Consider the following 23,956-nt stretch of genomic DNA (forward strand, 5'->3'; position numbering starts at 1 on the left):
TAAAATTTTAATTAATCTACATTATTCTTATATTGATAAATCTTCATCGATCTATAACCTTATGACAATATGTATTATTAATAGATTAATAATATTATTGATGCTTTGAGTTTGTTGAGTTTATAAATGGTCTTCATAATATATATTATGTTTTATTTCATTTAGTATTAGTAACCTGATAGTGTATTTTAGTACAGAGATATCAAATGAAATTATTAATCTAGTTTAAAAAGATAAAAAATTAAGTTTAATATTACTCAAAAGAATTTTAGTATATATCAAATAATATGTTCATTAGTTTCTACTTTATTGCAAAAATTATCGAAATTATAATACTAATAATATATCATAAGATTATTATTATTAATCGTATTTTAATATTTATTATTTATACATTTAAAAATTATTTATTTAATTTCATAATAAATACTATTTTTAAATTTAAATAATTAATTAATTAATTTGTACTTATTACACCATATATTCAATAATTTATTGAAAAAATATATTAATATAATAAATAAAAAAATCATTTGAAAAAAATAATTTAAAGAATAAGAACAAATAATTCCCTAACAAATCTAAATTTAGAGACAATTAAACCCTTATACACTAACACATAAGAACCACCTCAACAAGCATAACGTGACAACTCAGTCATATAACCTAACACACAGACTGCATTTGTGTCACCGAAATTACGTAACAACTCAGTCATATAACCTAACACACGGACTGCATTTGTGTCACCGAAATCACATAACAACTCAGTCATAAAACCTAACACACAGACTGCGTTGTGTCATCGAAATCGGAGATAGTGGCCAAAGTGGAATATTTTTATTGAGAAATCGCATTGTGTCATCGAAATCGGAGATAGTGGCCAAAGTGGAACATTTTTATTGAGAAATCGCGTTGTCATTCCGAAAAATAATCGGAGACCGGATTGATAGTTCACTCTAATTAAAAATTAAAGGAATATAGTTTATCTTTTATAATCGGCTCATTTGATGGCTAAAATTTCATGAAATGATTATTAGCAAGTCACCACAAATCTTGGGTTCGAATCTTAACGTCTTAAGCATTCAAGAAAAATAAGCTGCTCAGACCAAAGTAAATAAAAAGTAAAAACCACTCCGGTGGCAATATATTCCAAAGTAGAGGCATCTATCAAAATCAAGTCACAAGGGAGTGAAACATAATACTCCACATTACATATCCAACTCATAAATTAATAAATTATAAGCTCCCAAGAGAAGATTAAACTCAAATGGTTGTCCCTCTAAATTTGGGGCAACATATGTAAAACGAGACCAATATAAACTAATGTAAACATTCATATCCACCCACCTAAGTCATACCAAAACTGGTGATAAGCAACTGCACTAAATATTTAGGGAATAAAATATACAAAATGCACCAACCAACATAATGGCCTGCATGCATGCATACAGGCTCCTCAATTCATTGCCCAAGATGCCTTCAAGGCCAAAATGATCATCTCCTTATATGCCAAGGCATCAAATGAACTAAAGTTGATATTCCATGAAAAGCTCAAACTGAAGCAATGTTGAGTTGGCCTAGAGAAACTACAACAAGAGAGAATAGATTCAGTTCCCAGTAGGCATTGAAAAGCATTCTGATTTTAGACATGCATTAAGGACAAACCTATCCGCAAGTGTAAACTCAGTCGTCAAGGTAATAGTAAGACCCGGCATTCTTTTGTTCTCTGTCCTTGGTTGAATCAAGTTTGTTAATCCTAGGACGATAATTAGTCGGGTCCCTTCTAAATGTGATATCGAGATGCTGCAACAGCAATGGCAGACATTATATCAATTATGTAAGACTAGCACAGAAATCGAAAGAGGAAAAAAAATGGAATACTTGGAGATAATAACACTTACCGACAAGAAAAGGTTCATGCCAGTCAACAATGATTGCGGAGAATTGGCAGTACAATCAAGTGATGGTTTACCCTCGTAAACAATAACTCTATCAGCAAGATAAGTTGCCATAATGAAATCGTGCTCAACCACAAAAGCTGTTTTCTTCGCATGAAGGATAAACCTCTTGATGACTTTGGCAGCATGAATTCGCTGTTCAGAGTCGAGATATGCACTTGGCTCATCTATCAAATAGATGTCTGCAGGCTGTCATGTAAAATAGCAACAGTCAGAAATCTTCACATGCTCTTTTGTTTATAACAGAGACATCTAGAGAGACAGAAAACTAACAACAAAAACAAGTGACGTGATTCCAAAAATATATTTAGTTCAACTAGAGCCAATAGTATAGGCTTCACACAACAAAATTCAGCTATTAATCTAATTTCCATGATATGGAAATAAAGATACTAACTGTGGATAGGAAAATATGCAGCTACTCAAGAATGTACAGGGTAAAGCCAAATTCAGGCAGGCAAAATGCAAACTGCGATTAAAGGGCACAACCAGTCTTGAGCAGTTCTAAAAAGAAGTTTATAATACCTTTCCAAGACAGAGACATAATGCAACTCTTTGCAGCTCTCCACCAGAAAGATTCACAACCTCTTGGTCCATCAATTGTTCAATAAGAAGTGGCTTCATCACATCTGATATAAACTGGGGATGAGTGTATGCATCACGTATTTTTTGATGCAGCAAGTTTCTAACAGTTGACTGGAACTTTGGGCTAATCTTCTGAGGCTTGTAAGAAACATTAAACTCAGGCATCTCTGCGTCAGATCCACCTTCTATTGTGTCAGGTTTTAACAAACCAGCCTGAATAATCCAAAGTAGTATGGTAATTATACGTGTGGAATAATTACAGATTTCCATAAAATACCAAATATGACAGTATAAAAGAATACCAGCATTCGAATAAATGTTGTCTTTCCAGTTCCATTCTCTCCCAGCATCACAACAATCTGAGAATCCGTGAACTCTCCCTCAACAACACGAAGCTTGAAATTGCCCTGAATTTTGGTCATGGTTGGATATTTGTATCGGGCATATGACTGAGCCTCCTCAGCAGTTTCCTGTGGAGTCTCAGCAACCTAAACAATGCAAGAGTGAGGTATGTGAGATTTGTTGGAATAAAAACACAAACCTCGGAATTCATCCCTAATATTTTAGGACATTTTCATTGTTAGGCTATTATGTTTCAAACACACTAATGTAAATCAGGCAACACTAATGGGAATTATTTGTTCTATAATAACTTTAATTAGGAAGGAACTGCTGCTGAATATATTCGGTGTTCTTTCACGAGCTGAATATCTCCAACATTTCACTGACTTTTTCTTTGGAATCTTTAAACAAAGCAAACCCATATGATTTATTATGCATTCCGGTTTCACCAGCCAAATTGTATTTATATCCAGTACATATGAGAGGGAGATGTCTAAAAGTATTATACATACCTTGAAGGTAAGAGAGTCATCACGGAACCTAAGATTTTCTGTTGGAACAAAACCAGCCAAGAAGATATTAATTCCTTCTCTGACTGAGAAAGGTAATGTCACAACTCCATATGCACCAGGTTTGCCATACAAACAGCAAATGAAATCAGACAAGTAGTCCAAGACACTCAGATCATGCTCCACAACAATTACATAGCTGGAAAACAACAATTGCAAAAAAATCAACATACATCAGCAAAAGTGACACAAACAAGATTTCAAGCAGATAAAACACAGAAGAAAAGACACAAACCTATTAGGCCTAAGCAATGACCGAATAACTTGAGCGGCTTTCAGTCTCTGCTTCACATCAAGATAGCTAGAGGGTTCATCAAACATGTATATCTCTGCATTCTGGATGGCAACAACTGCAATGGCGAACCTTTGGAGCTCTCCACCAGAAAGATCACCAACATTACGATCTATAACCTGGTTAAGCTCCAGATCAGCACAAAGCTCTGCCTTCTTATCTCTCTCATCTTTCTGATCAAGCACCTGCCCCACATTCCCTTGCACTGCTTTTGGAATGTGGTCAACATACTGAGGCTTGATGATAGCCTATAATTCACAAGTAATCAAAATAAGCACAACTACCAAGATGTATACAAATTTTTTTATCACAAGAAGTATGATATCTTTGAAATAAATTCAAGCAACAGCTTAAAGTTGAATAATGAATGCTCAAAAATTTGTCAGTATACCAAAACCCACATTACCAAGTACAGAATTAAAAACGGTTTTTCTGAATACTAGGACAACGAATCCTACAGCGATTGTTCCAAAGTAAAGCATTTAATTTTAGGTGCATGATGAGAATCTAAATCTACAATGCCTTCAAACTTGCATCAACACATTCAAAAGCTTTTCAATTCTGTATTACCTACTTTGCTGATATCAGTAGTGATAGTGTAAAATGGGTGCTCAACTTCAACGTAACATTTCATGTGTGATAATGTTAATATAGTATATTTATGAGAATAAGGCATTTTAATGTACCCAATACCAATGATTGATGCAGTCTCCTACAAACTAATTTTGTGACTTGATACTTATTTACGGAAACAAACTGGCTTAACATATATTCAGGTACATTAACTTAACAACAATGATATGCTGTAAATCACCTGTGAGGGAAACAAAATAATAAGTAATAAAGTTCCATGAACCTAATTGCAAAATCATTGCACTGCTTCTCCTTTGAAGCAGTTTTACAAACTAGCTTAATGGACACTAAGCCTCTACCAAGACATAATTAAACAATGATCAAGTATGAAGACTTGAACGAGAAAGGAATTGACAATATGCACAGGTATGCAAAAGAACATAATATGTGATTACTATTTTCATTGTGACAATAGGAAAATCAGTAAAAACATCACTGCATACATACAGAATAAGGACACAGACATCACCTTAAGATCATCCTCAAGAATTCGAGTAAAATAATTCTGCAATTCAGATCCTCGAAAATAGGTCAGAATCTCCTGCCAATCAGGGGGATTCTGCAGAAGCAAGAGTAAAATCAAATGAACAAAATAAAACCTTGAACATTTTGGGCAAAAAAAAATCGAAAGGCCAGTTTAGTTATTACGGTGAAACGACCAAGGTTTGGCTTCAGCTTTCCGGCCAAAACTTTAAGGGCAGTGGATTTCCCAATACCATTAGTACCAACCAATCCAAGCACTTGACCTGGCCTTGGCACGGGCAACCTGCGATTTTAATTCCATTCATCACAACCGAAAGCAAACATATGGCCACCATTTTTTTAGATAACTGCAGCTAAATGACTCGCCTGTGCAGCTTAAAAGTATTGGGACCATATCTGTGTGTAGTGTCCTTGTCCAAGTCCTTAGGCAAATTGATAATCTGTATGGCTTCAAAAGGGCATTTCTACACCACCGAATATCAAAACCGTCTCAGAACACAAACGCATCAAACTAGAACCTAACAAAACTTAACAACGACAACAATAACGGCATCTTCAATACCTTAACACAAATACCGCATCCAATGCACAACTCCTCAGATATGAAAGCAATCTTTGAAGCAGAAGTAACTTCAATACACAATCTACCTGCAGTCACGTACACAATTCTTCAGTCACCATAAACCCCATAAGAATTAAGAAACACAAAACTACGATGACAGCAATTTCCCTAAATAACAAACCCAAAAGAAAGGGGATAAAACCCAAATCTATGATTGAGCTAAAGCATGAAATTTGAACTTAAATACAAAATCCACGTGTACGCACATAACTTTTTCACACACTAAAAACCTGATAACATCAATTTCTGGGGAAAAAACCTTTAAAAAAAAAAAAAAAAAAAAAACCCTAAATCGATTATTGAGCTGAAGTACCAAAAAATTGAAACTTGCTGGGGGCATCAAGGTATATAAACAAAACAAGAAAAGAATTTGAAATCCATCACAATTCACAAAACAAAATCGTAACAGAGAATGAAGAGATCTAAATTGATTGAATTACCGGTTCTGACGACAGGGCAACTCTTCTTACACTCCTGGCGGCACTTTTTGGGCTTGCACCTGTCGTTGCTAACGATAGCAATACGCGTCAACCGATCCGCCATCTCGCCGCCTAAGAGAAACGATTAAAAAAGCCTTCTTTGATGTTGTAGTTATGGCGGCGATTGAAGAATAAATGGAAGGAATTGATCGGAGAACACCGATCAGAGAGAGAGGGAGAGGGACGCGTGGTGGGAACGTTCTTATGCAGAAGAAAAGCACATAGCATATGGCTAAAGGTCTAAAGCAAAATCTAGGGTTACTTGCTTCAGCTTCTTACCACTCCAATCGGGTTTCTGGGTCGGTTTCAATTCGGGTTCAAACAGGGAAAAGATGAATACAGAATACCTATCTTTAGAATTTAATTTTGATTTTTATTTGATTCACTGGCAGTACACGAACATCTAATACCATAATAATAAAAATAACTCGTTTATATTAACTTCGTGAATAGTCATTTAAAAAATTATTATAATTATAGATTATGTAAAATATTTTATAGTACATCAAAATTAAATTTTTATTTTTAAATTAAAATAATAAATTTTATATATGATAGAATTTATAAATTTAATAATAATTAATATTTTTAATTTTTAATTAATACTATTTAATTTTTAAATATATTAGTAGCTATAATGTATAATCTCCTCTTTATTATTTAAAGTTAGAGGTTTCGAATTTAAGTCTCACTTCTAATTAAAAAAAATACATTGCAATCGTTATCAATAATACATATGATATTTTTTGTTATTTTAGTTATTTTTATATTTACTAATAAGAAATAAGAATATCTTTTTCTTTAAATAAAGGATAATATTACCTTTTTTTAAATATAAGATAAAAATTAAATTCTTATAAATAAACCGAAATTTTATTTCTGTTGTAATTCAAATTCTAAAATTCGTATTTTCATTAGCTTGTGTTGTAAATATTTAATAGATAGATAAGAAAAAAATTATACTAAGAGTATTGAGTTGTTAAGCAATCCAAACACCATCTCGTTGGCCTTTAAAAAACTATCTAAACAATTATTTTGTATATAAATAAAAATAAAAATAAATATTTTCAGAAATTTAAATACTATCTAAAGTTACTTGTCCTCCTTAATTACCTTTATCCAAAGACACTCGCATGTTTTTGAGGGAAGTCACTAAAGCCTTCCACCGTTAGCATCTTTTGCTACGTACATTTAAATCCTAACTCATCAATCAACTTTGGTCGATGGTCAGCTCACTCATCCGCTTAAATAAGTGTCGGGATTCGAATCCCGCCTTGTGCATGCAACAACCCATTGGCCAACAGCAGATCTTTAAATGGAGTTCCGATCCGCGACGAATTAATCCTTAGCCTGTCGGATTGGAAGATACAGTGGACAATCAAAAAAAATCCTAACTCATCCGAATTGAGGGTCTGTTAAGGTAGTTAGAGAGTTAAGAGCTTTATAAATTGTAATTTACTGATTTCTATTCCTATAAGCTTAGAATGGATATTATTCTATTTTCTTTCAGCTTTGTTGCCTTCTATAAACACAGTGCTGCTTTGTTATTCGGTTCTAAAAAGTTCACATTCCAATCGAGTTGAATTTGGTTTGATATAGTGGATAATTCAGTATAATTTAGTTTGATTCAGCATAATCCAATTATAGGTAAAAACTCATATACATTATCTTCTTGTAAAATTTATAGTTAAAAACGGTTAAATAATAAGTTAGTCAAATATATTAAATTATCTAATAATTTTCGATTAGTAACCTCACACAAAAACTACACTGCATTTTCACCTTCAATTTAACGCGACCAACATGGTTTGATATCAAATTCATGTTCATCTTTAAATTCTATCTAATTTCTCCAATATAAACTAATATAATTTATCTTGGCGTAACCCAAACTCTTGCAAACCATTCAAGAGCTCGACAATAACAATAGTTACATCAATTGACTACTGACTTCGTACAAGTTGTCGTTTATTTAATATTTAATTATTTATAGAAGCTATATATATAAAGCATAGTAGTAGATAGGGTATTATTCTACATAGAAGATAGAACTACTTCCACTTCTTGAACATTTTACCAAACTTGCCACGCTTATATTTCCCATGCTTGCCGAACTTTCCATGCTTGAACTTGCCATGCTTGAATTTCCCATGTCCCATGTGTCCCATGTGTCCCATGTAGCCCATGTGTCCGCTATGGTGGCCGTGAGAAAGATGGTGGGCGCCATATGCGGCAGCCGCAGCGGCAGCACCTCCAGCAAGCAATCCTCCCATCCCGCTGCCGCTGTGGTGACTATGCCCTGGTGACAAGGCAGAGAAGTTAGTTTTCGGCAATGTAGACATTAATAGACAGCATAAAAGAGAAAATGAGTCTTCTTATATTTATTTTTTTCACATTACTTTAACATGTTTGATCTCTCACCATTCATCATCTAAAGTCACACATGTGTTGTGCAGCTCTCACATTTCAAATGAGTGGTAAAAAATCACACAATGACAACCAACTCACAACACGAGAATTCATTCTCATAAAAAAGCTTTTCATCTAGCAAATGCATCATTGGATAGGGTTTAACATCATTACAACACATTCAGCAGCAAACATTAGCAAGTTCCAAATGCAGTAAAGAACAGCCAAAATAAACCTAAATGAAAATTGTTAGAATAATCTCAAAGCATGGTCAAAACTATTGACTATTGAAATAATAAATAGATTGTGTTGATTCATTTTATCAAAAGACTCATCACAATTTCTATCAAAGATTATGATTATATCTTTGGGACTGCATATAACATTGCTCAATTTGATTAGCAGTCAACACAAAGTCACAACTAATTTAAGCTAAAACTTAAAAAATCACTATGTTGTATAGGATTCACAATATAAATTAAGATAACAGTCTCATATCTGTTTTCTTACATGACAATTCATACTGTCATTGTAAAACAGTTATTTTTACTAACAAGACATTATGCGATTGGATGCACTTATAAAACTGTTTTGCATTCACAATGAATCAAAATGAAATTCTTTTAAAAAAATTAAAAAACACTATATATCAATTATATAACCATGATAAGTGAAATTACATAACCTAAAGACTAAAGTAGCTTGACAAAACTAAGAAAGAGGGATCATATATGCATACCATGTGGATTAGGATAACCAGCTGGTGGATAACCACCAGGAGGAGGATAGCCACCGGGAGGAGGGTAACCGGCAGGGGGGTAACCGTGGGCGGGAGGGTAACCGTGTTGTCCTGGAGGGTAGGCACCATATCCAACAGGGGGAGGGTACCCTTGAGGAGGGTATCCTCCATGATGTCCATGTGAGTGAGCATAACTTGATGCTGCCCCTTGAGCAAGGTGTGAAAACAACCCTTTCTCATCATGCTCCTTTCCACCTCCCATGATCAAGATCAGATAATAATGAAGGCTGATTCAGTGACTCCAAAATTGAATCTGCACAAAGAATTAAAACATTGGTAATTTGGTTAAAACACACAATCAGATTTAAATAAATAAAAAGAGAGGCAATATTTGTTTGTTATGATAAAGGTAAAAAATTCACCTAAAACTAAAACCTAATTGAAAATTTGTGAATGTTAGTGTTGCATGCAAAAGCCAATAGTAATATCAAATTTTTGTGAACAAGAAGTTCCGAAATAAGGATGAAAATTTTACGAAATGAAATAAAAAAGGGATAAAGGAGCTTACCGAATTAGGGATTTTGAAAGAAGTGGGTGAAGAAATTGGAGGATCTTTAGAAATAGAGGAAGAAGATGAAGATGAGGATGGTATTTATTGAATGAATTTGATTAGATTTGTTATGAGCGCAAAATAAGATAGGAAATATTTCAAGTGTACTGATAGTACCGGTAATCTAATTGTAACCGTTTCTGAATTATAAAAAATATATATAATATATATTAATTAAAATTAACGGTTAAAATAACTAGTACATCAGTACTCCCGGTGTACTTGAAATGTTTCCAATAAGATATGCACGCCGTACGCGTTTGTTGTTATATACGCGTCAAAAACAACTAATACATCGGTACTCCCGGTGCACTTGAAATTGAAATGTTTCCAATAAAATATACACGCCGTACGCATTTGTTGTTATATACGCATCAAAGCATTGCATGCTGCTCTCACACGTTGACACGTGGATATTCCGAAATTGTTGCCCCTCCTCGATTTTAGGCACAGGATCTTGTTGCATGCAAAAGTCAATAGCAATATCAAATTTTTGTGAACAAGAAGTTCCGAAACAAGGATGAAAATTTTACAAAATGAAATAAAAAAGGGATAAAGGAGCTTATCGAATTAGGGATTTTGAAAGAAGTGAGTGAAGAAATTGAAGGATCTTTAGAAATAGAGGAAGAAGATGAAGATGAGGATGGTATTTATTGAATGAATTTGATTAGATTTGTTATGAGCGCGAAATAAGATAGGAAACATTTTAAATGTATTGGGAGTACCAGTACTCCAATTGTTTTAACCGTTGATTTAAATTATAAAAAATATATATAATATATATTAATTAATTATTAACGGTTAAAACAACTAGTATATCAATAATCTCAGTGCACTTAAAATGTTTCCAATAAGATATGCACGCCGTACGCGTTTGTTGTTATCTACGCGTCAAAGCATTGCATGCTGCTCTCACACGTTGAGATGTGGATATTCCGAAATTATTGGCTTCCTCACTAACTACTGACTTATAATCTAAGCAACTTTCTTGTGGATTTTCATCCTAGTAGTACCAAAAAAAAATTCTGAATTTTTAACTTAAAAATACATAAAATTTTAATTAATTAAAAATATAAAATATTTGTTTTATTTTTTAAATACAAGACTTTAAAATTTTTTTTAAGATTTTATTTATTTTCATTCTTAAGAAGTAAGAAATATTTTTATATTTTAATTAATTAACATTTTATTTATTTTTGAGTTAAGAACAGTCAATGATTTATTTATCTTTTTCACTCTAACATTTTTTTAGAAGGAGATATGTCAAATGAAAAATTACATAACTTTGTTTAAGAGTGTAATTTTGATGTATCAAGGATATAAAATTTTTTTAATGACTATTAATGCAATAATTGAAAAGAAGTTTTTTTAATGTGATATATGTAATTGGATGTATATAAAATTTATTTATATACTATATGAGAATTAAATTCTTCTTTTAGTAACCAAAAATATACGAATTATATAATTTAAACTAGTTTAATTTAATTTATGCTGGAGTAATATTTCTTAAACAAACTAAAAACTAAAACGTGTTCAGATTTATTTATTTTATGTGGATGGGGAGATTAGATTTCATTGAATTATTCTAAGAGGAATTCTTAGTTAATTGGAATTGCATCTAAACAAGGAACTTCTTTCAAAGCTAATACAATGATTGCGATCAAAGAATCTGGAGCAATTTTTCTTTGGTCCCCAACTTGTGTTGTGGTGAATCTGATTCTAAGCTGGAATATTATTAAGAGGCATATAGTTTAGGAAAAATTTAAGTGTAGTGTTCTAGTTGTTTTAATCGTTGATTTTAATTAATATATATTATATATATTTTTTATAATTCAAATCAACAGTTAAAACAACTAGAACACTGATATTCCAGGTATACTAGAAACTCTTCCGTTAGTTTAACCAGTTTCAATCCCATTGAAAAAAATGGACAAATATCGGTGAAAAAGTGACATTATTATGTTTTACATAACTACTAATCATCTATCATTAACAACTAAAGCTACTTTGTTGTTAATATGATTAACAAAAATAAATTCGCCGTTGTGAGCATTGTCAGATATTACGTTTTTTCTTTTACATTCTTTTTAACAAAAAAAAGTTTTAGAACACCAATCAAGAAGATTAAAATAGTGATTGCTTCAGTTTCTTCGATCCAACACCTAACTCAACCACCATCCGTGTATGGTTTAAAAGACATGTTTGATTTTGATGGACTGGATGAGGTAACACGTCCTTGACAAATTGCATTTGGTTAATGCTAAACTAAAAATTGAAACTAATCATTATTCTATCATTTCTATTTCTTCGTACGTTACTTGTATCTAATTCCTTTAGGTAGCGTTTGGTGGAGAGACAGAGACGTAAAGACTGAGACTGAGAGACTGAGACTAAGAGATAGAGATTGAAATAAATCTCAGTATTATGTTCGGTACAAAATGAGAAACAGAAATTGAAACAATAATGAAACTAAAATTTAATTTGCACAAATCATAAAATTAGAATTAATTAATTGAAATGAGAATATTTTAAGTATAAAATATTATTAAAGTTTCAGTCTCCATCTCTAAAAATTTTAGTCCCGTGTCCCCATTTTTTAGAAGTACTGAAATACTGAAATTTTGAAGACAGAGACAGAAATTTTAGTAACAGTCTCTGAACCAACAAACATGATATTAAGTCTCAGTATCTCAAAACAAACGCTATCTTGTTATTTCTCCCAAAAGTACCAAGAAATTTTCGAAAACATAAATGAACAATTACTGCAATAACGAGAGAGAGAATGAAAAAATGCCTCAAATGATATTCAACTATACACTACCGCATAGGACTGTCACACGAAATACAAATAGTTAAGGCATATGATAAGACTATTACACGAAATTTAAAATGGGTTTTATAATCTACACCACTGAAATATTTTAATAGGATCTAAATGTGACATTGGAGCATCCACCGAGAAGAGAACAAAGTGAGGAATCAGCAAAACCTTAAAGTTGCTGCCAGCTCCTTCTCATCAGCACAATTGTATCCCAGCGTATAAGCTCTTGCTGTTTAAAGATTACAGAGTAGCAACATAATGAGATGGATGTGCAAGATTTGATTTGATCCGAAAAATGAACAAAGAACAGAAGCCAGAGACAGGGAGAGATGAGTTTACCAAAACGGCCCGACCCCATAAATGGTTCTGCCTCATCAGTTGCACCACCTTGCTGCTGTTCCTGAAGTTTCGAAAGAACAGAAAGCGTTACGAGGACAAGCTATACTGTGTACATGGTTATGTATCAGTATTATAATAGATGCTATTGATAATTAATTTTATGCTATATTAAGTAGACTTTGACCTACAGTATCCGGCTCCATCTCGGACGGTGACAGAAATCTATCGAAACAGTGCCCTGATATTGTACAGACCAAAAGCTCATTGGTGGGATCCATGATTACTTCTCTACAAGTCTCATCACAAACTAGAAAAAGAAAAAGAAACATTCAGTTGATAGATTTAGTCTAAACAAAAGGATTTAAACTTATGCAATGTAAAAATACACTGTAGCATTGTCCATAAAACATGTTTCATACCATGAACTTGCCCGGTCTTCTCACAAATAAATACATCTCCGATTTCATAGTAAGAGCATGTTTCCCCAGAACAAGCATGATCAGTTACCACTGCATCGCTGAGTCCCTTGCTGCTTTTCCATGATGACACTTGATCAGCTAATGTTTTGTCAAGGATTATTCTGTCGTCCTTCACCTTCACATGTTAAACGAATACAATTAGGGGAGGTCACAAACAGTTAAGAGGCACATCTTTTATGGAGGCAAGAAGCATTCACATCAAAACACATTATAGTATTAAGTATTAACAACAAAATTACTTTGCAGCCTAGCATTTGCATAATGTTATGAAATCCCAAATCCCTGTTAAGTTTTATATATACACAGAGCAAAATCAAACAGGCATTACAATATAAAGTTCAGCTTTCCCCTTCATCAAATAGCTTGGACAGCAGGGGAGTACGAACAACGGTACAAGGACCATAACTATTTATCTCCCTAAGATCATTCTCAATATATCAGTAGATATTTCCACATTAATGGAGGCTCCCATTACCTGCGAAGGATGAGGGGCTTGACTCCGCTTAGCTGCTTGCATTTGAATGTAATACTCCTTAAACTCATTTTGGCAGTTTCTGACAAGTTCAACCATATCCTCTTCATCACGCTGCACAATGATAAGACAAATGAAAAGATCCATAAACATGCATGCACAAACAAAATGTATGAATAACTCAACTCAAGCTTCCATGAGAGAAATGATGAAATATGATTATTATAAATACATAAAAAACAAATGTTGAAAGAATAGATATCAAACAAAATGGGCAAAATAAGCAATTACCTGAATATATAACTTTTTCCATGGACATTCCCTTAACTTTCTTGTAGGGGGAAGAAGACCCCATCGCATACAGTACCTGAATAATTTTTATCATGACAATGGACATAAACATGATTCATGAAAACCTAATATCACAAATCATATGAAACAAGGAATCATAATCAACATGAACTATTGAAGTAAAGGAGAACCCACTCCTAAAACCCAATCTGATAGGAGTTGAGATAGGAGGTGAGAGCCACCACTTCAAATGGCAGTTCAAGGTCTCATATCACTTCAGCATCAACTACAAGGACGATGCAAAATGAGGAGATATCATGGATTAAGAGCATGTAATCCAAATTAGTCAGCTCATGTCGTCAGATGCTAAATATTTAACAACTATCAACAACAATCGCAAGACTGCAAACTTTGACATGATGTCATTTACTTACAATCGACGCCACAATGCTTCATCGGATGCTGCATAATTTAGAAACCTACAGACCAAGGAACAAGAAATAAGGTCCTGCACCCATCAAAAAACAACAGAAGTTAGCCAATAAACCCTAAACAATCTATATACGTAGAGACCCTAAAATTCAAGGCTTTTCTCTCCTTCATCTTATTATTATTTTTTTCACAAAAATATATAAAGCGGCAACCTCTGAGGACAGGAATTTAAGGATATGGTGAAAGAGCTCAGGGGGGACTTTGCTGAAAGAACCGGTCTCAATCCTCTTCGGCACCACTACATTATTCACGCTGTAATTCTTCGACTCCAACAATGAATTTGAACTTAAACTTTGTTTGGCACCTTCCTTAGAACTCTCAGCCTCCTCTACCCTCTTTCTCTTTGGTTCAGGCTCCTCCGGATTCTCCTCCTCCTGCAACAAAGCAACTCAATTTAATCCTCCACACCTTAGAATTCGAACAAAATCTGCTAAATACCCAAGCTTTCACCTAAATCCCAATTCAAAACCCTAATCTATCATCTGATATGATAATATCACAAATTACCACACAAAAAGGGAACAATTTTACAAAATAGTGAATACCTGGTCAGAGGTTTCGGAGAGAACCTCCGATTCGAGAAAGTGAGCTAAGGTTTCGTCCTCGTCTTCGGAAATAGTCATGGCGTCACGGAAACACAAGAAAAAGGGAATCGATGAGAGATGGAACGGAAACCGGAGAGAAGATGAATGAACGACGGGTCACCGGTCGGAAAACCGGGAGAAATCAGCTCCGGTGGCCGGAATTGTCTGGGGGTTAGGTGAAATAAAGAGATGAAGGATTTGATGAAGATGGAGAAAGATGAGAAAAGGAATGAACGGTTGGATGCGTTTCGGGTTAACCCTACCGGTTTGAAAGCAATCGGGTTTTGTCCGGTTCTCTAGCATAGTCGGATTTAGATATATATATATTTTTTGGTCATATAAGATTTAAATCAGATCATCTAAATCTAAATCTTATCTGATTTATATCTTTCTTTAAAGTTTTTTTTGGACAGTTTCATGGGCCGGGCAACCCCACCCACAACAACAATATGAAATGCCACCAAATATGCAACTACATTGGGCTCTTGCCCCGTTTAGTACACCAAAACAAAATATGCAACTACATCAGGAACAATCTAGAGTTAGATTCAAAACATTTAATCCTAACTAATAATATCTGAATAGGAGATATAAATTTGGGGTGTTGATGGGCCTCTGATCCAAACTAAGCCCAATTTAAATTGGGCCATTTTTAAATCCAAACCCAATTCGGTAATTTAGGGGAGTATGGCCTATGGTGTAATCGCAGAAGTTGCCAGATGAATCGGATGCGAGTGGGGTTCCGTATCTCCTCTGCCGCCGTGGCTGCGGCGGCCGAAAAGGGAGGAGTATGGCGGAGGAACATGTCGACGGTGTCAAAAGCAAAAGAAATAATTGAAGGGAAGAAGGGCAAAAATCGCAAAGCTACGAGCGAACTCTGCAACTACCTCGGCATCCCTCATCAGTCTCGTTCAGAGATGGCGTTGACCCTCTCTAAGTTCATGAAGCTCTACAATGCCAGGGTTTCCATCTTCAACCCTATTCATACTTATTATCGTGTTATTATTGCAGCGTTTTGGGTCCCTGTTTCGTTGTTTGGGACCTGCATACCAACTGTTTGATAAATGTTCTCACTCAAAGATACCTTAATTTATTACACATTGCTATTTGCTTTGTTAATTGTGATCTTGAACTTTTTAACTTGATCTAGATTATGCAATACTGCAACCTTTAATTTGGTCAGCCATGATTTAGTCTATGATGATTATGAGATTCTATATAGTGTTTTTTATATGCGTCTTCTAGTTTCACTTTGTACACCAATTCCTCAAACTGAAAAATCAACCGAAAAACACAATTTAACTTTGCAACACTAATATACATGCCATGAATGAGCAACTATAACTAGTATTTATATTTGTGTGTTACCTTCAAAGTTATGGGGAACATAGTGAGTTTTTGTATGGATTGTTGTTCATTGGTATTATTATTCTCTAAGGCTGGTTCCATAGAGTGATGATGAGTACTACTACTACTACTACTAGTGTTGTATTCTGGTTTTGGTGCTATTCAGTTTTGTGGCATGGCTAATGATGGCTAAAGAATATAAAAGAAAGTGATGATATGATAGAGATTTATGGTGTTGAATGATGAAATATATGGAGGGGTTTTGAGAGAAGTTAAGAAGTTCCTTTTAATTTCTTGTCAATGTGTTATGTGAGGAGAAAGAAAGCACATAAATATATAGCACAGGCTTAGGATCTTCACTGTGTTGGAATACAGTATTTTAGGCCGTCTTTTGGATGTGCAATCCCACCTTTATTTATTTATTTACCTCACATTATTCTTTATCATGACCAAGCTCTCACCCCAAAACCTCTAGAAATTCTGAGCCACTGTTTTTTTTTTTTTAATTAACACTACATTTAGGTTTGTGAGAGCTTAACTTTAATGATGACATCACTGTTTTCTCTTAATCATCTGCTACTTTGTTAGTAAAACTGTTTAAAATTGACATATGCAACTCATAGACATTAAAATTGGAATGCTAATAACCATAATGCTTCAGTTATAGAAATAAATAATAACTATTTTAGACAAGAATAGTGGCTAGCAATAATGTTATTACATGCGGACCAATAATATAAACAGTAATTTGATGCAAATTAAAACCAACCTCCACTTATATGTTAAAATCCTAAAGGGTAGGTTCAAAATTCAAGGCAGATCAAAATCAAGGAACAAAGAAAACAAAGACTAGAAATGGCACAAGTAGACAAGAAGAAAGGAAATAGTAAAACAGCATCATATGATTTTTGTTTTGTATTTTATGCAAGGAACAAAGAAAGCAAAGACTAGAAATGGCACAGGTAGACAAGAAGAAAGGAAATAGTAAAATAGCATCATATGATTTTTGTTTTGTATTTTATGCAATACAGATAGATAGATAGATAGATAGATAGATAGATAGATAGATAGATTTAATATGTCATGTAAGATTTGATTTGAAACCTATAGAAAGAGAATGCTAGTACTACCTGATTTCTTCTACTTTAATTTTTGAGGTTTGATTATTAATGCATTGTTCACTATGTTGTAGGCATGTGAAAAAAAAAAAAGAAAGCACTATTTGAATAATGTTAAAAAAAAACTGCAGGGTCACTCACCATAATGCCTTTCTTTAACACCATGTTAACAAGAATACAAAACATGCAGAGTGTATATATATCTTTCTACACATCTATCATTGTTTAACCTTCTTAGTTCTTAGTTCTTAGTTTAACCATTTCTGGAGGTTATCTTTCCATTTTCTTTTGGAAGCTGTTATATTTATCTTTTCAATAATAATTCTAATTTTTGGAATATATTTAGACACAAACAAGATTGAAAAACAAGAGACTTCTGACAGGCATATAATTGATCTTAAGTTATACTTAAGATTAATGTAAAGTTGAGCCTAAACAAGATTAATGTGAAAAACCAAACCTAATAATAATATCCAATGTCTATAAAGGAAAACGGTGCTTTTGGTGAGCCATGATTAGTCTATGATGATTATGAGATTCTATATAGTGTTTTTTATATGTTATTGAAGCCTGGTTCTTGGTCGGTTTGGGCTGTTGATACTACTTTTGAGGCGGTCTTTCAGAGGGAGAACTTAGATAATGGATTGCATTTTGCATATCCTTGTGATTTCTGTAGTAATGTAGACAATTTTGGATGCAGTAAAGCATAGCTAGACCATTTGCTAGTTGAAAAATTAAGATTGACATCTTTAAGAATTCTATCACGAGATTTTTGTTGAAATTGGTGTAATGAATTACATTTGTTTCTTTTTCATCATTTATATCTTCATTTGGATTTTATTGTTGTTATGCCAGTGACTTTATAATGATATGGGTTGCACTGCAGAGTCCTGGTATTAAGAAAGATGACATTTGGGAGAAGAATTTGAATACGTTGTTACGTGGCAAAACTAGTATTGGTTTTCCTGAGGTTGCTAGAATTCTGTCTCCAGAATTTGGCCAGCAGGGTGGAATCAGCACCAAGGACAGTAACATGGATTCTCACACGGACAACACAAAGGGGAAGGGTTCAAAAAAGAAAGGGAAATCATCAAAGAAGTAGGTTTTCGCATATCGTTTTTCTGTCCTCTTAGACCCCAAGTTAGATATTAAGAGTTGTGGTTTCTTAGTTTGCGTCACTATCATAATTAGAGAAATCCAATGACAAAACTAGAGTTTTAACTATTGAAACTAGTTTGGTTGTTCTATATGAGAAAACTAGTTTTCCATTAAGAGTCTTGTCCTTCGAAATAATATTGTGTCTTTCCTGCTGCTCTTTTGGTACGTTCATTAGTCTTGAGCTTTAAGAGATGGTCTCTTGCTTAGACATAATTCATACATTGGATATATTTATATTCTAGTATGATAGCGACACAAATATTTGATTACGATCCTATAGTTGTTCTGAAAATTAAACTGGACCGGCCAATTTCACTGGATTAACCGGGAATCGGTCTTCTGGCCAATTCGGTTGACATGAAAAAGCAAAAAATCAGTGAAAGAACGAGTCGAACTGACGGTTAACTGGTAAATCATGTGAACCGGTTCAGTTTTTTTTTAGGGATTTTGGTTTGGTGTTAATCTGTTTAAGACGACACCGTTTTATTTTTTTTAAAAGAACGGAGTTTTTCTCTCTTTTAACAACCCAATAACTCTAAATTTATGTGAGTTAGTTATTATTAAGAAAAAAAAATCAGCTGCATGCTAACTGATGTTGCTAATCCTCATCCTGCAAATTTGTTGATGCAACCAAAGTATATCCAAAATCTAATTAAAATGTAATTTGTGTTGTTATTGGCTATATGTAATTTGGAACACTTAATGATGATTATGATTATAAATTGTGATGAGTAGTATGTTTTGTTTAGTTAAAACTTATTTTTTTTTGTGATGGAACATGTGTTTATCATTTTTGTATCCTCTGATTTTTAGTTATAAACTGTGATGTTTGAATTTGTTTGTAAATTTTTAATAATAAATTATAGATAAGCTATTATATAAAATTGTAAAAATTTAATTTTTATTAGTTTAAAAATTGTTAAATTTAAATATTTGAAATTATATATTAAATTTTTAATAATTTTATTTTATATTTAGTTAAATCAATTTAATCACAGTTCAACTCCAGTTAAATTATTGAATCTACTCTACTGGTTTGTTGACTGGTTTGGTTTGGGGTTGTGAGAGAACGCAATTATAAACTTCAATGTCTTATCACTTATGTATCATGGATAAAATTTCGTGGTTTTATCGAAATTGCGCTAGTTTCTGATTTCGTTCCTAGTTCCTGCTTCCTACCCCAAGAGTCCCTATTCTTTCTTTCTTTTTTTTGCTGGGCTGATAGCGTTGTTGCACCACAAAATTAAGTTTGATGGTCTTGATCTTTCATGCAATAGTTCATCATTGCAAGTTTGAATGTAATAAGTCAATGAGTTTTCCTTGAAGTGGCATTATTGTCCCCCTCCCCTCGAGAGGTCTCGACTTCTAGCTTCTTCAATACAACCAAAAAAGAAGTTTGAAAATACTATCACTTGGGATTTTATGAAGGAAAAAAAAAAGTTAGCAATAACGGTTTGTAAAAAACTAAAAATAAATAGCATAGATCAAATAACAAAATGATAATGCTCTCTAGCAATTATCTTTTGAACTAAACTATTCATTTGCCAAATTGCACTCACAGTTTCTGAGATTTATTCCATCTTTTATCTCAATAAAAACATTCATTCGTACAACATTGATTTTAGAGGATGTCATTCCAATATTTTCATACTGTTTAGACTACCATTGACTTAACCGTCGAAATCTATAAAAGGTTCCCTGAATCCTTCTCTAGCTAACTCCGCACAAGCTTAACCCGTTTTTAACACACACGTGTTTATATATATAGAGGGTAATGTTATGGTGAAGAGTGGAGATTATAGTTTTTACAATAGAAAAAAGAAGAGGTAACTACCAAATCGGTACCCGAAAGATTCTAACGCTGACAAAATGGTATCTGATTTTTATTATTGACAAAATAGTCCCTAAAAAATTTTAAAATTTGACAAGCGTGTCCTCGAACTCGCCGGAGTAAATCTCCGGTAAGCACAATGCTAACGTGGCCGCCGTGACTTGGCAAACCACCCCCAAACCCTAATCCCACCTCCTCATCGCAATCCCCCTTCCCTCTCCCTCCCCAATGCACACTCCCCCCTCCCTCTCCATCGCAACCCCTTACCCAATGCACACTCTCTCCCCATCGCAGCCCCTTCCCTCTCCCTCCCATTACAGACCCCCTCTCCAATGCACACTACCTCCTTCCCTCTCCCTCCCCAATTGCAGCAGCGAAACCTCAATAACAGCAAAAACAACACCATCAGAACCTAAAACAGAACCAATAGAAGAACCTGCACATTCAAAACCTAACCTTGCTTGTTCCTCCTTCTCTCTTTTCCCTCATTCCTTCCTTCTCTTATCAGAGGACCATAACAATAACAATATCCATTCACACACACAGACATTTACACAAACACATAACCTACATATATAAATATAAAGAGAAAAAGAGAGAAAGAGAGAAAGGTTGAGGGGCTGAGGAGATGCGGCTATTCCAGGCCTTGTTGCCGCTCCGATGGTGGTGGCAATAGCCCTTGATAGTGCTCTTGCCGTTGAAGTTGCTATTGCTGTTGAGGTTGTTGCTGCGATAGGAAGGAGAGAAAAGTGTGCGTTGGGGTTGCTGCTGTTGTTGTTGCTTATTGTTGTTGTTGCCGTTGATGTTGAGGTGGTTGTTGCTGCGAGTGGTAGTGGAGAAAGGGAGGGGGAAATGTGCATTGGGGAGGGGGTGCGATGGGAAGGGAGAGGGAAGGGGGCTGCGATGGGAGGGAGTGTGCGTTGGAGAGGGAGAGGGGAGGGGGGTTGCGATGGGGAGGGAGAGGGAGGGGGAGTATGTGCTGGGGAGGGAGGGATTAGGATTTGGGGGTGGTTTGCCAGGTTATGGTGGCCACTTTAGCATTGTGCTTGACGGAGATTTGCTCCGGCGAGCTCGTGGACACGCTTGTCAAATTTTAAAATTTTTTAGGGACTATTTTGTCAATAGTAAAAGTCAGGTACCATTTTGTCAGCGTCAGAATCTTTCGGGTACCGATTTGGTAGTTACCTCAAAAAAGAATAAAAAAATATGGTTTAATTATTCTGCTAGTCCCTATAGTTTTGCGAAATTTTCAATTAGATCCTTATACTTTTTTCTCTTTTAATTGAGTCTTTGTACCAATTTTTTTTTAATTGGTCCCTATATTTTTTTTTCCTTTTATTTAGCTCCTTGTACCGATTCTTTTTTTTAGTTGGGTCCCTATAAAATTAAGCCAATTACTACTAAGAGATACTTAATTGAAAAAAAATTTGATACTGGAACTCAATTAAAAAGAAAAAAAATATAGAAACCTAATTGAAAATTTTACGAAACTATAGAGACCAATAGAATAATTAAACAAAAAAAATATAGACATAACGTACAATGCACACTTTTCTAATAAAAAAACTACAATCTTCACTCTTCACCGAAAACATTCCCATATAATGCGAAGAAAAATATTCATATTCACACTAAAAAAAAAAGCGGGAAACAGAGAAACTTGTGAGCCCATCAACGTCTACCCAAGGCCCGCACGGCCAACTTCCAATGAAAACATGCCACGTCTTCCCTAATTTGAGTCACTTGTACGAAGCATTGAAAAGTTCCGACCGTGTATGTAGCAAGTTAGAAGAGGAAGAGCGAACCCAAAACCCACACTCTCGTAGTCTCGTTTATTGTGTTCACTCTACACTAGTTCTACCACTACTCCCTGTTAGGGTTTTTCACTTTTCAAAAATATTCCAACAAAACCAAGGGTCTTTTGCACTGCGATCATGGCACCAGCTAGGGTTTTTGGCGCTTTTGCCGGAAGAGCGCTCATGGCTGCTGCGGCCAAGGCCGGAGCATCCGCCACGGCCAAGAAGGCGGCGTCCGGTGGAGCTACCACCGCGACTAAGGCGGCGAAGAAGGCGCCGAGCAGGCCGCGGAACAACGTGGGGATACAGAAGGTAGTGCCGGTGTCTTCTGAGCTCGGAAGCTTCCTCGGTGCTTCGGAGGTGTCCCGAACTCACGCTGTGAAGAGAGTGTGGGAGTACATCAAGCTGCAGAATCTTCAGGTATCTTCGTTTTTTTTTTTCTTCTTTCTCCTTTTTTGTGGTTCAATAAGGGTGTTTTCATTTGTGATCTTTGTGGTTTTCGTGCTTTTCAGCCATTTTGTTCACTGATTCTTTCATTTCCTCGCTTAAAGTTACGGCTTTTGTTTGATTTTATTACCATTTTTGTTGTAATTACGTTTATTTGTGTTAGTTCTGGTTTGATTTTAGGGTTTGTGTAAATGTATAGTAACTCTTAGGCTTAGCTATGATGTTTTTTGCAATGTGATTCTTCAGTATTGAAAACTTTAGCTTGTTAGGCAAATAGTGATGGCCTTCTTTGTGCCAAGATTTTGGTTTTGATGTTTGATCCTTAGCTTTGAGACAGTTTCTTCTTTGGTTCGGTTGTGGTGTTAGTGTTGCAAGCTTGAAATAATTGTTCGGATTTTGTTTATTCTGTTTATGCTGGCCTAACGGATTTGGTGGAAACTTTTGTTTCAAGAAGTCTTAGATTGGAAGCCTATTCTCTTGTTGTGTGGCATTTTTCTGTCTTTTTGGCTGCTGGCTGGTCTCTGCAATGGCATAACAGGGCTGTGTTCTTTTGCAGAATCCTAGTAATAAGAAGGAGATCTTTTGTGATGACAAGTTGAAGACTATTTTTGATGGGAAAGACAAGGTCGGGTTCACAGAGATTGCAAGATTGCTAGCTACCCATTTTGTAAAATCAGGCTAGTGATATTCACCTTTGTTCGACTGTTGTTGATGATGATGATGATGATGGTAACTTGATTTTTAGTACATTAAGTAGGTCTTTTTTTTGTGCATGGTTTGTGACCAACCACTAAAGAAACTTGGATTTTGTAATTTCAGACAATTGGGTTTCCGACGTGATGTTCTTTTGTTTCACGTTTGCTATCTCATTGTTTAAGATTATGCATATATGTGCTTTTTATTTTCCAAGCCATGTGTTTTCATCACCTTTTGGTCCGTGATGCTATTTTAAGGATGGTTGTTCACTCAGGTTTCTTCTAATATCCCTTTTATCTCAAATTCATTTGAATATCAATTAATGTATGCATGCAATAGGTTCGGCCAATTTGGGTTA

At 34.6% G+C, this 23,956-nt stretch overlaps 5 protein-coding genes across 7 annotated transcripts; 2 read left to right on the forward strand and 3 right to left on the reverse strand.

The window, feature by feature from the left end:
* Window positions 1-1,118: 1,118 nt before the first annotated feature.
* ABCE2 (RNAse l inhibitor protein 2) lies at window positions 1,119-6,304 on the reverse strand. Its single transcript, XM_016345817.3, has 12 exons — window positions 5,928-6,304; window positions 5,428-5,513; window positions 5,232-5,329; window positions 5,031-5,148; window positions 4,852-4,941; window positions 3,693-3,997; window positions 3,401-3,596; window positions 2,849-3,034; window positions 2,487-2,759; window positions 1,905-2,150; window positions 1,669-1,806; window positions 1,119-1,589 (listed from the first exon to the last, which is right to left on the reverse strand). Exons 1-11 carry the CDS (start codon window positions 6,028-6,030, stop codon window positions 1,687-1,689), a joined length of 1,821 nt encoding a protein of 606 aa, XP_016201303.1. The 5' UTR covers window positions 6,031-6,304; the 3' UTR covers window positions 1,119-1,589; window positions 1,669-1,686.
* Window positions 6,305-7,665: 1,361 nt separating this feature from the next.
* On the reverse strand, window positions 7,666-9,835 carry LOC107642459 (uncharacterized). Of its 2 annotated transcripts, none has more exons than XM_088486153.1 (3): window positions 9,683-9,835; window positions 9,115-9,427; window positions 7,666-8,265 (listed from the first exon to the last, which is right to left on the reverse strand). In XM_088486153.1, the coding sequence occupies exons 2-3, from the start codon at window positions 9,374-9,376 to the stop codon at window positions 8,018-8,020; spliced, it is 510 nt and encodes a 169-aa protein (XP_088342279.1). In that variant the 5' UTR covers window positions 9,377-9,427; window positions 9,683-9,835; the 3' UTR covers window positions 7,666-8,017. The 2 variants fall into 2 exon arrangements, with proteins under 2 accessions (XP_088342279.1, XP_088342280.1); XM_088486154.1 differs by lacking the exon at window positions 9,683-9,835 and adding an exon at window positions 9,537-9,666.
* A 2,675-nt stretch (window positions 9,836-12,510) lies between these two features.
* Window positions 12,511-15,557, reverse strand: LOC107642458 (F-box family protein). Of its 2 annotated transcripts, none has more exons than XM_016345818.3 (9): window positions 15,167-15,557; window positions 14,774-14,995; window positions 14,564-14,637; window positions 14,130-14,205; window positions 13,842-13,952; window positions 13,307-13,481; window positions 13,076-13,194; window positions 12,888-12,948; window positions 12,511-12,777 (listed from the first exon to the last, which is right to left on the reverse strand). In XM_016345818.3, the coding sequence occupies exons 1-9, from the start codon at window positions 15,242-15,244 to the stop codon at window positions 12,707-12,709; spliced, it is 987 nt and encodes a 328-aa protein (XP_016201304.1). In that variant the 5' UTR covers window positions 15,245-15,557; the 3' UTR covers window positions 12,511-12,706. The 2 variants fall into 2 exon arrangements, with proteins under 2 accessions (XP_016201304.1, XP_016201305.1); XM_016345819.3 differs by having other exon boundaries at window positions 13,072-13,194.
* Window positions 15,558-15,891: 334 nt separating this feature from the next.
* Window positions 15,892-19,097, forward strand: LOC107642462 (uncharacterized). The gene is made up of 2 exons (XM_016345825.3): window positions 15,892-16,167; window positions 18,557-19,097. The coding sequence occupies exons 1-2, from the start codon at window positions 15,925-15,927 to the stop codon at window positions 18,770-18,772; spliced, it is 459 nt and encodes a 152-aa protein (XP_016201311.1). The 5' UTR covers window positions 15,892-15,924; the 3' UTR covers window positions 18,773-19,097.
* Window positions 19,098-22,165: 3,068 nt separating this feature from the next.
* On the forward strand, window positions 22,166-23,883 carry LOC107642463 (upstream activation factor subunit UAF30). Its single transcript, XM_016345826.3, has 2 exons — window positions 22,166-22,875; window positions 23,459-23,883. The coding sequence occupies exons 1-2, from the start codon at window positions 22,594-22,596 to the stop codon at window positions 23,582-23,584; spliced, it is 408 nt and encodes a 135-aa protein (XP_016201312.1). The 5' UTR covers window positions 22,166-22,593; the 3' UTR covers window positions 23,585-23,883.
* The last annotated feature ends 73 nt before the right edge of the window (window positions 23,884-23,956 follow it).

This window comes from Arachis ipaensis, chromosome B5 (genome assembly GCF_059453495.1).
Source record: "Arachis ipaensis isolate K30076 ecotype BB chromosome B5, ASM5945349v1, whole genome shotgun sequence".
Taxonomy (NCBI): Eukaryota; Viridiplantae; Streptophyta; class Magnoliopsida; order Fabales; family Fabaceae; genus Arachis; species Arachis ipaensis.

Excerpts from the sequence above, each read along its gene's own strand:
- ABCE2 (XM_016345817.3), bottom strand. The coding sequence starts at position 6,030 with ATGGCGGATCGGTTGACGCGTATTGCTATCGTTAGCAACGACAGGTGC. Across the intron at positions 3,998-4,851 it reads TTCTTGAGGATGATCTTAAG|GCTATCATCAAGCCTCAGTA; the intron begins GTGATGTCTGTG and ends TGTGAATTATAG. Across the intron at positions 2,151-2,486 it reads TATGTCTCTGTCTTGGAAAG|CCTGCAGACATCTATTTGAT; the intron begins GTATTATAAACT and ends TTTACATGACAG.
- LOC107642459 (XM_088486153.1), bottom strand. The coding sequence starts at position 9,376 with ATGGGAGGTGGAAAGGAGCATGATGAGAAAGGGTTGTTTTCACACCTT. Across the intron at positions 8,266-9,114 it reads TGGTTATCCTAATCCACATG|GGCATAGTCACCACAGCGGC; the intron begins GTATGCATATAT and ends CCTTGTCACCAG.
- LOC107642458 (XM_016345818.3), bottom strand. The coding sequence starts at position 15,244 with ATGACTATTTCCGAAGACGAGGACGAAACCTTAGCTCACTTTCTCGAA. Across the intron at positions 14,996-15,166 it reads TCTCCGAAACCTCTGACCAG|GAGGAGGAGAATCCGGAGGA; the intron begins GTATTCACTATT and ends GCTTTGTTGCAG. Across the intron at positions 13,195-13,306 it reads GAAGACCGGGCAAGTTCATG|TTTGTGATGAGACTTGTAGA; the intron begins GTATGAAACATG and ends TTCTTTTTCTAG.
- LOC107642462 (XM_016345825.3), top strand. The coding sequence starts at position 15,925 with ATGAATCGGATGCGAGTGGGGTTCCGTATCTCCTCTGCCGCCGTGGCT. Across the intron at positions 16,168-18,556 it reads TGAAGCTCTACAATGCCAGG|AGTCCTGGTATTAAGAAAGA; the intron begins GTTTCCATCTTC and ends GTTGCACTGCAG.
- LOC107642463 (XM_016345826.3), top strand. The coding sequence starts at position 22,594 with ATGGCACCAGCTAGGGTTTTTGGCGCTTTTGCCGGAAGAGCGCTCATG. Across the intron at positions 22,876-23,458 it reads TCAAGCTGCAGAATCTTCAG|AATCCTAGTAATAAGAAGGA; the intron begins GTATCTTCGTTT and ends GTTCTTTTGCAG.